Below are 14,363 nucleotides of genomic sequence, written 5' to 3'. Positions count from 1 at the left end.
TCTTGGCCTCCATAGATATCCCTGGTCTGTTCCTCAAACCAGCCCATTGAGTTGAAATGGGTACCACACTGTTGTTGAAAGCCAGTGAATTAGTTATAATGCCCCATTTCTTCTCTGGCAACGTCCAATAGAGAATTTCTTGGCAGAAGACAGAAGGTGGGTTTTAGATTAAATTTAGCATTTGGGTACATTTTCCACCTCAGAATGTTAAGGAAAAAATATATATATATTTAATAAGTGAGATAGTTTCTCAGATAAGCAAAGTTTAATTCATGTCGGTAGCGGTGTAATGATGCACGTTGGCCGCAGACTCCGGCGGCGCTGTAGCGCACTGGCTCCTTGTCCCGCGTGGGTTCACCGGAAGCGCTCGCTCTGACTTTTCACCTTTTACTCGACGGCGTGAGGCTGGCGGGATACGGTGGAGGTTGTTGTGCGTGTTGGAATCTGAGAAGTCCTGCTAATTTTAGGGAAAGTGTAATTAAAACAAATCCGCAGCACTTCAATTCCTCATAAGACCGGGAATTTAGATTAAGGTAAGTGTACGGTTTGTTTAAATATGTCACCTTCAGTGTAATTTGGGGTCGTTAGGTTTTTGTAAGTCCCGCGTTTTGCCGGCACTTTGGCTGTACTGACCAGCGATTCCGTTTTTGCCACCATGGCTATTATACCTTCATTCAGCGACACTGGGTGCGTTCCTCGGGCAGTGCTGACCCGCCAGTGCCCGGTGCTTTGCAAAAAAAAGTGGACACCGGAGACAGGACGCAAAGAGAGGCGTCACAGCCATGCAAATATGCGCTCTGAAAGTATTCTGACCGTACAAAGCAAATGTCCAAGATTTCGCTTTGTTTCATGTTGACATTTCAGGCATTTTAGATCCCAAAAAGAGTCACTTTATTTCGGGAAGGTCTGTGAGGTAACTGGCATATCGTGTTCTTCTGAGCTGTGGTTTCTGTCAGGGCGGGTAAATCACGCTTGTAGCTGTTTACTCGCATGTTACAGCATCTCACCATGTCTGATCAGTGCCGGCTACGCTTCTTGTCCAGGCTTGTTTTGTTTCCCCGGCGATGCCGTCCAACTTGGGCACCAGCAGCTCCGCCGCTGCCCTGCACGAAGCGCTGGATAACGCTGGCCGGCTAATTGATCGTCACTTGCAGGATGACCGCTGCTTTCCTGACCTGTCAGAGCTCCTCAATGTTCCCGCACATAGTGAGTACCAACTGTCAGCTGCCGTGTTTATTGCTCTGGTTTAATAACCTTTCTGCTTGTCACTGCTTACATTCCCGTTTGTCTTGGTCTGCTCCTCTCCATCTCCGATGCAGACATGCCTTCCCTGTCGGGGGTGTCGGACATGGATTATCCACTCCAGGGCCCGGGGCTGATCAGCGTGCCTAGTCTCCCGGAGCTGAGTGCTGTCCGAAGGGTTCCCCTCCCCCCCGAGCTGGTCGAACAGTTTGGTCGTATCCTTCAACCTGCATTATTGTTAGAAGGCATAAATGAGAACTGCTCCTGTCCGCTGGTGCAGCAGGCTTCTGCCAGAATTAGGTGTACTTTAGTATCTAAGTAAAATTCTGGAGTTGCTGTAATATCCGAGAGCCTTAACCATGATGCCCCGCAGACATGCAGTGCAACTGCATGATGGGAGTTTTCCCTGAGATCAGCCGGGCCTGGCTCACTGTGGACAACGACATCTTCATGTGGAACTACGAGGACGGGTGGGTGCTGTGATGTCACTGATTGAGTTCCGGTGGGTGGGTGTCACCGGTGACGCTAACTTGGGTTCGTCTGCCCAGGGGGGACGTGGCGTACTTTGACGGCCTGAGTGAAACCATCCTGTCCGTGGGGCTGGTCAAACCAAAGGAAGGTGAGCAACTTCACAGCCGCGCGTTTCGCCGTTGGTATGTGAGGGCTGTCTGTGTCACCGTTTATGGCCGTCTCTGTCTTAGGCATCTTCCAGCCCCATATCCACTTCCTACTGGTGCTGGCCACCCCTGTGGATGTCGTCATCCTAGGCCTCAGCTTCCCCAGAGCCCAGGGAGGTGAGTCCCTCCCCTGAGGACCTTGCTCTGCATGCCTTGAGCCAAGGTGCAGTCGCTGTTTGCTGCATTTCCCACTTGCCTATCCCCTCACACCCCTTCCACAGGGCTGAATGACAGCATGGTGGGTGGCATGCAGCTGCTGCCAGACCCCCTGTACTCCATCCCCACGGACAACACCTACCTGCTGGCCGTGGCCTCCACTGACCTGGGCCGCATCTTCCTGGCGGGCAAAGATGGCTGCCTGTACGAGATCGCCTACCAGGCAGAGGCCGGCTGGTTCAGCCAACGCTGCCGGAAGATCAACCACTCCAAGAGCAGCTTGTCCTTCCTCGTGCCCTCCCTGCTGCAGTTCTCCTTTTCTGAGGATGGTGAGGCACTGTGGTCTGGCCCAGGGGGGTAGATCAGACTAGGGGTGGGAATTATGGCCAAAATGTTGTATCACAATATTTTTAGTTTGAATCTAAATGAATGAATTTTGAATTGAATGAATTTTTTTGCTTGTATGTTTACAAACCAACCAAATTGAAATGTGTATATAGTAATGCAGGTTGACGTTTTAACCACTTACCCTGTTATTCCATCCTTGCAAGAAATTCTTGTAGCATTATAATAATAGGTATTCATAGCCGAACATTTTGCATGCTATTTGTGGTGTTTACATTTCAGGTGGTTAAAATGAATGTTTGTGTTGTCTCCTTTTTATACGAACGGTATCACTGCAAAGTCTGTAAATTACAGAAGATTGGTCCATGTTGGATTTTGCCAATCATAACCACACAAGGCAAAGCAGAGCCTTGATTTGGAACCAGTTCTTTCTCATCAGCCATGCAGCACACTCGTCAACGTGGCAAACCTCTCTGCGGATTGTGTGTTTACCATGTGACACAAGTGCAGTATTTTTAGCAGTCTGATGGTATACAAAGTTTGTTTGCTGCTTTTTTTCCATCAAGTTGGGTAACTGGTTAGAAAAGATCAGTTAAGTTCAAGATATAGTCATTAAGTTTGATCCACTGAAATAGGTAATTAACAACGAATAGACATATACAGACAGAACTGGGATGTTATGCAGAGTGAAATGTTGTTTCACGTCGGTTTGTTTTTATTGTTGTACTGTTGCAGTCTCTGAACACTCAGGCATTGTGTGACAGGGGTTTGCTGGTTTGTTCTGTTGTTGTTGTTATAATTAGGGGTGTAACAATACATCGATTTGTATCGATATATCGATTCAACAGCAAACGATCCGATGCATCGATGTGACCACATAAATATTGATACATGCGTTTTTATTTCCTCGCCTGTTCCAGTGTTCCAACGTATACATGGTCTACGCCCAATATGTCAATTGCAACCTACTGGTCGATTGCAAAGGTAGTGTGTGTAGATCGTATGGCATAAAAAATAGAGGATGGATGACGCGTTCAACCACGCCAGCTGCTACAAGCTACCGAGTCGCCTATTTAGCTTCCAGTTTATTTCTACTAAACCTAAGAAAGGGTATAAAAATGAATGGGGGAGCTGGACCAAGTAAAAAGCCAAAAACCTGCCACTTCCATACGGAATGGGAGGAGGACTGTTGTTTTTCCACAGTGTCATATTCGAAGTGCGTTTGCCTCATCTGTCAGTCTTCCGCTGCTATTCGATCCGAAGAAGGGAAATGTAGAGCGGCATTTTCAGACTGTCATAAAAACTACGACATTAACTTCCCTCTGAAAAGCGAGCTGAGAAAGAGAAAGGTGAAGGAACTAAAATCCCAGTTCAATTCAAAAATACTTTATTCATCCCAAAGGGAAATTAATAATAATAATAATTAATATTAAAGAATACTCAATATTTTTTACATAAATATACGTTTTGCATTTTTATAGTAGGTAGATCATTTTGACTTGGTCATTTATAAGTAGCTCGCAGGCTAGCGTTCCTTCAGAGCATGTGTTTAGTATGACAGGTGACATAGGACACAATCTCCTGAACACGCTGACCATTTAATTTTTCTTTAAAAAAAAAAAAAAACCTCTCAAAGCAGAATACTGACGTACTTGTTTCACTGCAGAAGTCAGTCTGTTGATCTTCCTCATTCTACATGTCTGTCCATGCAGTGTTTTTTATTTGACTTTATTGCACTTTATTTTACTTGTTCTTGTTGTATCCCAGCACAGGGCGAGCAAGCAGGGAACGAGGAATCAGGGTCAGGCAGACGGAAATCCAACAAGGGGGGGGCGGGGGGTTATTGCAAGCACAGCACATAACATGGGGAAAACGTCAATGACAGATCTGGGCGACAGACTCTGATGTGGACTTAAATACACGGGACTAGATGAAACAATAAGAAACAGCTGGGAACAATCGGGATTGCACACGAAGTTAATGAGGGGCGTAGCACACGAGAGGGTCATAGGAGCAGGTCATGATGGTTATGGACATACTTTTATACTTTTTGTTACACTTTTGTATTTATCTGGAGAAGACTTGATTTAAAATAAAATTAGTCACCATGTTAATCTAGATCCATCCAAAGTTTTTATTTTTACCTTATTGCACTTTATTTTGCCTGATTTATGGGACATACTTGACTACACTAGATTTTGTTTACAGTTCACAATAAAATATGATAAAATGCTAATTATATTTGCCTTTTTTAATTCATTGAAATGTAAAGGATTGTGTGAAATTTCATCATTTCGACTACTATCCCCAGTAGACATATAAGATCAGAAATGAATCGAATCGTATCGTGTGAATTTTTGAGGTATCAAAAAAAATCAAACCGTTGGCTTAAGGAATCGATATTGTATCGTGTTGCGAGGAAAGCTGTGATTTACACCCCTAGTTATAATAGTGCTGTATCGCAGTTCTGGTGATGACTATGAAAAAGTTATCGTGGATACAATTGCAACTGGTTACAATATATTATTTGTCATATTGCCCACCACGACCTTAAACCCACGTATGGGAAAGTGGCAATGCAGGTGTGTTTCATAGGACTCCTCAGAAGTTCGTCTCAATCTCAATGTTGTCTCCCCACGCAGACCCTGTGGTTCAGATTGCTGTCGACAACTCCCGCAACATCCTCTACACACGCTCTGAAAAGGGGGTTCTACAGGTAGGTACCAGTAGGTTAAGGGTCTCGACCTCTATCCAGAAGGTAGTGGATTCTAACATTAGCAGGGGTCTCGGCAGAGGGTGTCCTGGATGAAAACGGTGAAATACGAAAAATTGGCCCAGGTTAGATTTAAGTGCTTTATTCTGACATCACATATCAAGGTATGGGTTTCTGCCATTGATTGTGGGGTTTCGCTATGAATGTCCTGAAATACATATTTTATCTGTCTTAATTCTGTGAATGTCTGTCAATTACTGAAAGAACAAGTCATGCAGTACCGATCTCGTTTGTTCACCATTAATGATCTCGTGATGCATCTTTTATCATAAGTTGTGACTATATTTGTTCATAATTTGTACTTCAGTAGTAACTGAGTTATTACCAGTTATTAGTGCTCTGTCAAATAAAGTTTAAATGTCACATTTCTGGACAGAAATAAGTTTAATCATAAGTTGATGCTCTTACCTGCTGGTACCTGCTAAGAGTCAAAAGGAGCTTTAAGTTCAGCCGCGATGACGAGCTGCGCTGCTTTTCTGCAGATGTACGACCTGGGTGCGGACGGGCAGGGTATGAGCAGAGTGGCTGCCATGTCCCAGAGCTCCATCGTGGCAGCAGCGGGAAACATCGCCAGGTGGGCTCAGTCAGGAGTGGGGTGACCGGGGGGGCGCGTTGGCTTACTGGTACGCTGGCTGACTGATGTGTGTCCCCAGGACCATCGACCGCTCTGTGTTCAAGCCCATCGTCCAGATCGCCGTGATCGACCGGTCGGAGTCCCTGGACTGCCAGCTGCTGGCCATTACACACGCGGGTACGGCCACTCGCCAGGCGCTCCCTGCGCTCTCTGCCCCCTGTGCCGTCCCACTTTCAGCCGCCTCTGTGTGCCCGCAGGGGTGCGCCTGTACTTCAGCACCTCGCCGTTCGCCCTGCCCAGTGCCAGACACACCCCTGCCCGGCCCAGCCTCCTGGTGCTGATCCACGTGCGCCTTCCGCCGGGCTTTTCTGCCTCTTCTACACTTCAGAAGCCCGCCAAGGTTCACAAGGCGCTCTACACCAAAGGTAGCCCCGCCCCCTCGTGTCTGGCCCCGCCTCCCGTCAGGCTGGTTCTGAAACACGACACGTGAGCTGAAGCTGCCCCCGCTCTTTAATCAGGGGTCCTGCTGATGGCCGCGTCAGAGACTGAGGACAGCGACATTCTGTGGTGCATGAACCATGATTCCTTCCCCTTCAAGAAGCCACTCATGGAGGCTCAGGTTGGCTATGCTGCCTCACAGCCGTTGGGGGGGGGGGGGGGGGTGTCACCCTGGCCAGCAGAGCACAGGTGAACTAGGCTCGCTCTCTTGACTGTATCTCTGCAGATGACCACCAATGTGGATGGCCACACATGGGCACTGTCCACCATTGAGGAGGGCAGGGCAGCCAGGATCTCCACACCGGTCAACAAAGACCTGGTTCCTCTCACGGACTCCCCCGTCGTGGTGCAACAGCACAATGTGCCGCCCAAGAAGTTTGTGCTCCTCTCTGCCAAGGTGGGTAACCAAGGAAGGAGATGTTTGGGGCTGCCACTGTGCTCCGTCTGTCTGTCGGCCTGCCACTGTGCTCCGTCTGTCTGTCGGCCTGCCACTGTGCTCCGTCTGTCTGTCGGCCTGCCACTGTGCTCCGTCTGTCTGTCGGCCTGCCACTGTGCTCCGTCTGTCTGTCGGCCTGCCTCTGTGCTCCGTCTGTCTGTCGGCCTGCCACTGTGCTCCGTCTGTCTGTCCGCCTGCCACTGTGCCCCGTCTGTCTGTCGGCCTGCCACTGTGCCCCGTCTGTCTGTCGGCCTGCCACTGTGCTCCGTCTGTCTGTCGGCCTGCCACTGTGCTCTGTTTGCGTGTCTCTCTCTCTTTGTCTCAGCACTTCTGTAATTCTTGATTCGGCGACAGCTCCTGAGAGACTTTTATACAAACGTGTTTGATTGACTGCTCTTCTCAGGGGAGTCACATCTTCCACAAGCTGCGGCCTGTGGATCAGTTGCGCCACCTGCTGGTGAGCAGCGGTGGTGGTGAGGGAGAGGAGATCGACCGCTTCTTCAAGCTGCATAGGGTAGGTGTGCGGCCGGTGCCCCCCCCCCCCTACCGCGATGTGTTGCTTGGCCCTGGTACTGCAGTCTGATGTGCGTCTCCACACAGGAGGAGCAGGCTTGTGCCACCGGTCTCATTTTGGCTTGTTCCAGCGCCGCCTGCGACCGTGAGGTGTCAGCGTGGGCCACCCGGGCCTTCTTCAGGTCGGCTCTGTGTGCCTTTGCGTGTGTGTACTGCTCAGGCAGCCATATCCCTGTCACCTCTGACGTCCCCGGTCCCCGTGCAGGTACGGAGGCGAGGCCCAGATGCGCTTCGCCTCGGCCCTCGCCGCGCCCAGCAACCTGGGGCCCCTCTTCGGCTCGCCCGTCCCAGGTCAGCCTGTCATCTCTGTGCATGTCAGCAAATGAGGTCAGATATGCGAAGCCACGTGATGCAGTTCAAAGGTCACACGCTGGTGTGTCTCCGCCCACAGGGTCCCCGGTATCTGTGGGCAGCCCCCTCCCCAACCCCAGCTTCCTAGCCACACCTGCTCCAGGTAGGGCACCTCACCCTGGGTGGGAAAGGCTGGCTGTCCTGCTCAGATGTACTGTGTGTCAGGTGAACGTGGTGTGTGGATAATGTCAGCTGATGCTGGGGGCAGGATGGCAGAGGTGCTTTATTAAGCTTTGCTCTAAGCTGCCCCTTCCCCTCCCAGGTCTGATGCCCGCCAGCATGTCCACACCCTTAATCCCTGCCAGTCCTGGGGCGCCCTCTCTGACTGGGGGATCCGCAGGCCCCGAGGTGGTCTTCTCCGGGAAGCACAATGGCATCTGCCTGTACTTCAGCCGCATCCTGGGGTGAGGGTCCACCGGCCACGCTTGGGGTGGTGTAATGCGGATGCACTCCTGCTCGCTCACTTCTACCTGTCCTCAGGAGCATCTGGGACAGCAGCCTGGCCGTGGAGAAGCCCGTCAGCAGAGGGGGCCAGACACTGAGCGTGGTGAGTCGCAGTGCGGGGCAGTGGCTGCAGGTTGAAGGGCGAGGCCTGCGTGTCGCGGCTGCATGTCTGTTAGCTGCAGGTCTGTCTCGCCGCGGGGGCGTGGTGCATGGTGGTGATGTCAGTGATGATGAGCGGTCAGATGCTTCGTTACTGTCTGTGGGGAGCTGAGTGGCCAGGAAGTTCAGTAACTGGTTCCTGTGGCCTTATTTTCGGATTCCTACCGCAGCTGATCTATAGAAAAAAATCAGTAAATGCGAGGTGTAGCCGTGATGTATATCATTATCGGGATATGAGATTTTGGTCATATGGCACAGCCCTGTTAACCAGTATTTTATGTATCTTTACATATTGTTTGTATGTAATGCAATATAATAATAAATATATTCACTCAAGATAACAAGCACTTGGTTCAGCAATACTTGTCAGTAGCGCTACTCAAGTACAAGGGCAGAGCAGTGACAGTGAGGTCTGCGCAGTGCTTACGGCGTATCATGTGAAGCCCACTAACAGTGTCACGCGATGTCTGTGCCCCGCCCCCAGATGGAGAGCTCCGTCAGCTCCCAGCACTTGGAGACCGTCCTCTTTGAGCTCTGCGGCCTGAAAGACTTCCTGGACAGGAATTCTCAGTTCAGCCCTGCCTCCCTGGGTGTGGCCAGGTAGCTAAGCCCCGCCCTTTCACCGGCCTTGTCATCCTTCAGGCTCTTAGCTGATATTTCTGTCCCCCCCCCCCCCTCCACAGCTTCAGCACCTCAGCCAATCTGCAGCAGCGACTTCTGGGCTTCATGCGGCCAGATGGGGGCAGCAGCTCTCAGCAGGTACAGCAGGAGCTCCAGAGGAAGTACCACAGTAAGTCCCTGTCACTGTCCCCTCACTGTTCCACAGTGAGTCCCTCTACCCAGTGTATCACTGTACTGGCCCGAATATAAGACGACCCCCCCCCCACACACACACACACACACTTTTCTTTTTCTATTTGTTAGAAAAAGTTTTTGGAATACCAAATGTTACTTTTATAAAGAAAAACAATTGTATTTCACAAGAACATATAAGTTAACCAGCAACTGCAGCTTAAAAAGCAACCACAGGCAATCAAATTACTATAGGTGTATTAAACAGCGGCACAGCCAGGGAAGCCAGCAATTTACATGACACACGCTAAACACACGCACTGCCACTGTGGCCAGCTCTCACACATCTGGAGTGACACTCAGGGTCACGCTAAACACACGCACTGCCACTATGGCCAGCTCTCACACATCTGGAGTGATACTTTTTGACTCTTAAAAATCTTACAGCAAATCTATATCGCTCGTTACAAAATATCGTATTTGGTGCCGTCTATTCCCCTTCTTGTCTATATCCCGAATATAAGATGACACTACTTTTTCAGACATATTTTGAGACAAAAAAACCCCGTCTTATATTCGGGTCAACATGGTAATTGATGCATTCAATGTAATTGAGGTACAAAAACAATTTCACCTGCTCGATTCTTGCTGCACTACATCTTATTTTCTGCATTTCGGCGTAACTTCCATGTTAGCGCCGTTGCTTGTGGTCAACCAGTCAGCAAATTTATCTCTGTAAGCGTCTGCCCAGTAGTGCATGTTCGAATGAAAAGTACCGAGTCTGGAGCAGATACTAAGAAAGGGTTCTGGAACTTCCTCTGAGGAACTGAGGGCCAAGTTCCTGCACCTAGTGAGTTTGTTCCCCCGCTCTGACACTCGTCCCGTGTGCTTCACAGCGGAGGCGCAGGCCTACGAGAAGGCGTCCCTGCAGGGAATTCAGCAGCTGGTGCATCGTTCCTGCCAGACGCTGGCGCTGTGGAAGTTGCTGTGTGAGCATCAGTTCAGCCTGATCTTGGCCGAGTTGCCCAAGGTGCGTGCGTGCATATGCGTGCTCTCCTTTCGAGTGCGATGCTGTCCCACTCCTCCTGACGTGATGGACATACCCCTCCGTGCATCAGGAATTCCAGGAGCAGGTGAAGAGCAGCAGCTTTAAGGACGTGGTGATCCGGGGCGGCGAGCTGACCGGGGCTCTGATCACCGCTCTCATCAACGTCTACATCAAGGACAGCGCCTCCGTGGACACCATCAGCCTGCACCTGCGCGACATCTGCCCCCTGCTCTACAGTTGTGACGATAGCGTCTGCTCTAAGGTGCCCCCCTCCCCCCCTCTCAGCACACAGCCCAGCCCCACACCCCGCTTTGGTACAGCCCTCTGACTTCTGACCTCTCCACTACAGGCAAATGAGCTGCTCCAGGGTTCCCGGCAGCTACAGAGCAAGTTGGAGCGGGAGCGAGCGCTGAGGGAGTCCCTGCGGCTCTACCAGCAGATCAGCCACCACACAGATCTGCAGTTGGTGTGCGCGCAGTACCGTAGTGGTGAGTACTAGGTACTGAGTACTGGCTACTGAGTACCAGTACTGACTACTGGGTACAGAGTACCAGCTACTGAGTACTTCCTGGTCGCGCCTGTGTGTGACGCCCCCTCTTGCTGCCCTCGCAGTGCGTTTCTACGAGGGCGTCCTGGAGCTTTGTCTCACAGCGGCTGATAAGAAGGACCCCCAAGGGCTGGGCCTCCACTTTTACAGAAACGGGGAGCCAGAGGGAGACTCGGCCGGACAGCTCGCCTTTCAGGAGAGGTAGGGGCCGCCGTCCTGAGCCACAGTGGGCTGGTGCGGCGGCCCATATTAAAGCATCACCCCGTCCCACAGGCTGTCCAGCTACAAGTGTGTGACTGACACCATGCAGGAGCTAGTGGCCCATAGCACGGTGGCCCCCCAGTCCCCCAGCGTGCCCAAGCAGCCCGGCCCCCCCGTCATGACCTCTGACCCCAATATGCTGAGCAACGAGGATGCCGCCGCCCACGTGAGTCAGCACGCCATCGGAGGCCAGCCTGGCCGGCAGGGACAGGCGTCACCCATGTGTCACTCCTATCCCCCCCCCCCCTCTGCAGTTTGAACAGGTCCTGCAGCTGGCGCAGAGGTCTCAGGATGAGCTTTTCCACATTGCCCTCTACAACTGGCTGATCCAGGCAGACCTGACGGAGAAGCTGCTGGAGGTACGTGGAGGGGGGCCTGCGGGCCGCGGGGGGCTTTGGGCGGAATCAGTCCTGGTGTGAGTGGTTACCTCTGCCCCAGGTCAACTCACCCTACCTGGAGGAGCACCTGATGCGGATGATCAAGCAGGACCAGAACAAGGTGCACAGCATGGACCTGCTGTGGAGGTACTACGAGAAGAACCGCAGCTTCAGCAAGGCGGCGCACGTCCTGGCCAGACTGGCCGACATGCACAGGTAAGGACGCGCCTTACGGGGTGTGGGCTGCTGACCCTGGACGCTCCCCTGACGCCTCCACCCCCCTCCACCCCTCCCCGCAGCACGGAGATCTCCCTGAAGCAGAGGTTGGAGTACATCTCCAGGGCCATCCTGTCAGCCAAGAGCTTCTCTGGCACCTCCTCTCAGGGGGCTGACGGCGAGTTCCTCAACGAGCTGGAGGAGAAGATGGAGGTATGGAGGAAGGGGGGCACCAGCGAGAGCACGTGGGGGAGGAGCCCCGCAGGCCCGTCGCTCATAACCTTCATGCTACCATAGGTGGTGCGGATCCAGGTGCAGATCCAGGAGACTCTCAGCCGGCAGTACTCCCAGCATCCTTCAGTGCAGGCAGCCGTGTCACAGCTGGACTCTGAGCTGATGGACATCACCAAGGTACGGCCCTCGGTCTGAGAAGCCAGCCGCAAACCCCCCCCACTCCTGGTGGTATTAAGCCCCCTGTCCCCCCTCCCCCCAACCAGCTCTACGGTGAGTTTGCGGACCACTTCCGGCTGTCGGAGTGCAAGCTGGCCATCATCCACTGTGCCGGCCACTCAGACCCCATCCTGGTGCACTCGCTGTGGCAGGAGATCCTGGAGAAAGGTCAGCATCCTGGGGGGCGTGGTCTGGACTGCCCTGCCCTCCTCTCCCCACTGGCCACACAGCTCACTGTTTGTTTTCTTTCGCTGTTCTCCCCCCTAGAGCTGAGCGACAGCGTGACCATGAGTGCGGGTGACCGCATGCGAGCTCTGAGCCTGAAGCTGGTGTCCCTGGGCAGGATCTACGCCGGCACGCCCCGCTACTTCCCCCTGGGTGAGATGCTCCTTGCGTGCATCAGCGTACCCGCCTTCCGTCCTCTGTTGATGTCTGTAATTGCCCCACCCTTGCCCCCTACTGGACGTGCCCGGGCTTGCCCGTCCTAGCCCGTGCGTCCATCCCAGGAGGCGCGGGGGTTTGGGGGAGGCGGTGCTACTGGTCTGAGGCTCACGTTCCCACTGCAGAGTTCCTGGTGAAGTTCCTGGAGCAGGAGGTGTGCCGGCTGCACTGGGACGTGGGGTTCACCACCTCCACCATGCTGGAGATGGGGGTGCAGCTGCCCAGGTTGCTGGAGGTGTACGACCAGCTCTTTAAGACGCGGGTAAGAGTTGGGGCCGCGGGGCAGGGAGCTGAGCCGTGCGTTAGAGCCCGACGGCGAGACTGATCTGGGGTCGCTGTCCCCGCAGGACCCCTATTGGCAGCGCATGAAGAAGCCGCTGCACCTGCTGGAGTGCATCCACGTGCTGCTCTCGGGCTATGTGGAGGACCCCAGCCGCGTGCCCGCGTACGACAGGTACTGCCTCGATGGGCCACTGGCACCCCCCCCCCCCTCCCATCCCCACTGACCGCGCGTGCGCTTGCTTGCAGGAGGAGGTTCACCAACGTGTGCCTGGACAACATCTGTGGCTACCTAGTAGAGCTTCAATCGCTGAGCCCCAGCGCCGTCCTGCAGCACGTCATCGGCAACTTCAAGGCCCTGCAGTCCAAGCTGGAGAAGGTGCACTGAGAGCTGGGGGAGGTCGTACATGTGCAGGATGCCTCACCACTGAACCCCCCCCCGCCCCCCACCATCACCACCACAACCACCCAAACAGAGGCGGATCTCAGCCACCGTCTTTCTTCCACACATTTTCATCCCTTTAATTGTTTTGCATGTTCAACAGTTGGAGGTCTGAATATTAGCAGCGTGGGTTTGACGGAGGGTCAAACTACCTTGGTGACACACCCCCCCCCCCCCCTTTTGCAGACACCGCTGCTCATTTCCCGCTGAACCAGGCCTGGTGCTCTCACTGTAAACTTCCTGTGATATTCCAGTGGCTGGTGTTCTGCAATATGCCCCACATCCCCCCAAGGGTGCCATTGTGCTTCTCTGTGATAGACGCACTTCGATCATTCCCAGGGGTGGGCATTAACAGCACAGTACACACATCTGACGGCCCCCCGAGGGTATGGGGGCCCCCGTGCGTGTTACGGAGCCCTGCTTGCACTAAGGGGCCCCGGCTGTGGGATTGTTAGTCGGCTCATTTGCCCTGGGATTTCCGTTCTCCTGCTGGCACCCTCAGTGATCCTCTAATCAGGCACTGGGTTTGAATGGACAGTGCCCTGTACCTCTAGCAGGTGGGACCCTGAATTTTCCTCCTTTTGTTTAGGGTGCAGCCCAGTCCTCCCCACCAAAGAGGAGTTCTGTACTTTAAAACCTGACTCTCACTGCTATTTTATAATAAACTTTTTATGTAAATCAACCATTTAGGTTTGTTTTGTATGTTTTTGATATAGGCCTTGCTGATTGATTTGTATTGTAATAAAAACTGAAAGCACTGAGAAATTTGTCTTGGATTTAATATCATAATAAACATGCCGAAAATAATCTTTATAGCGTGGAGATTGATGTTCAGCCGGTGTCAACATGGATGTGTAACATCCATACAGAGACTGCACCCAAAATGATTACCATCTTCTTTATGGTGCCCCCAAGAGGCTGCTGTCATGGCAGGTGCATGAGTTTACCCAATTAATGAAATTGTCCTGTTCCTTGTTGACTTGTGTATGTTGACACAGTGGCCTCTGATGAGCTGTAATTATACGTTTGGTCACAGTGGACACCCAGCTCATTGATGTTCATATGTGAGAGATGGTGGCTTTCATCACCCTCCAGGTGGTCTCCAAATCTTTTTAATTAATCAGTTTTGATCACCCCTTAATTTCTTTTACCTCTTTGGTCTGACCTGCAGGAACGCGACTAGAGTCGTATGGTACAACAGAAAAGTCACACACTGCTGGTGAACACAGTTGTCCTTTATAAATGAATCCTTATACTTCTGCTAGATCATTACCTCATACAT

The 14,363-nt window shown here is 52.3% G+C and overlaps 1 protein-coding gene across 1 annotated transcript; it reads left to right on the top strand.

Annotated features, from left to right (window-relative positions):
• Positions 1-385: 385 nt before the first annotated feature.
• nup155 (nucleoporin 155) lies at positions 386-13,888 on the top strand. The gene is made up of 35 exons (XM_072714262.1): positions 386-533; positions 1,044-1,206; positions 1,320-1,457; positions 1,616-1,712; positions 1,791-1,861; positions 1,944-2,036; positions 2,141-2,404; positions 5,063-5,136; positions 5,676-5,767; positions 5,847-5,944; positions 6,025-6,192; positions 6,286-6,386; positions 6,492-6,662; positions 7,105-7,215; positions 7,302-7,396; positions 7,480-7,565; positions 7,666-7,728; positions 7,888-8,029; positions 8,106-8,172; positions 8,713-8,828; positions 8,912-9,018; positions 9,917-10,050; positions 10,139-10,330; positions 10,418-10,556; positions 10,681-10,816; positions 10,889-11,042; positions 11,131-11,235; positions 11,315-11,469; positions 11,553-11,682; positions 11,767-11,880; positions 11,967-12,087; positions 12,187-12,297; positions 12,486-12,622; positions 12,708-12,814; positions 12,889-13,888. The coding sequence occupies exons 2-35, from the start codon at positions 1,065-1,067 to the stop codon at positions 13,025-13,027; spliced, it is 4,170 nt and encodes a 1,389-aa protein (XP_072570363.1). The 5' UTR covers positions 386-533; positions 1,044-1,064; the 3' UTR covers positions 13,028-13,888.
• The last annotated feature ends 475 nt before the right edge of the window (positions 13,889-14,363 follow it).

This window comes from Paramormyrops kingsleyae, chromosome 7, assembly GCF_048594095.1.
Source record: "Paramormyrops kingsleyae isolate MSU_618 chromosome 7, PKINGS_0.4, whole genome shotgun sequence".
NCBI lineage: Eukaryota > Metazoa > Chordata > Actinopteri > Osteoglossiformes > Mormyridae > Paramormyrops > Paramormyrops kingsleyae.
Note: the sequence above shows the minus strand (reverse complement) of the source record. Positions and strands in the feature narration are given on the sequence as shown.

Excerpts from the sequence above, each read along its gene's own strand:
- nup155 (XM_072714262.1), top strand. The coding sequence starts at position 1,065 with ATGCCGTCCAACTTGGGCACCAGCAGCTCCGCCGCTGCCCTGCACGAA. Across the intron at positions 10,051-10,138 it reads TCTTGGCCGAGTTGCCCAAG|GAATTCCAGGAGCAGGTGAA; the intron begins GTGCGTGCGTGC and ends TCCGTGCATCAG. Across the intron at positions 11,236-11,314 it reads TGACGGAGAAGCTGCTGGAG|GTCAACTCACCCTACCTGGA; the intron begins GTACGTGGAGGG and ends CCTCTGCCCCAG.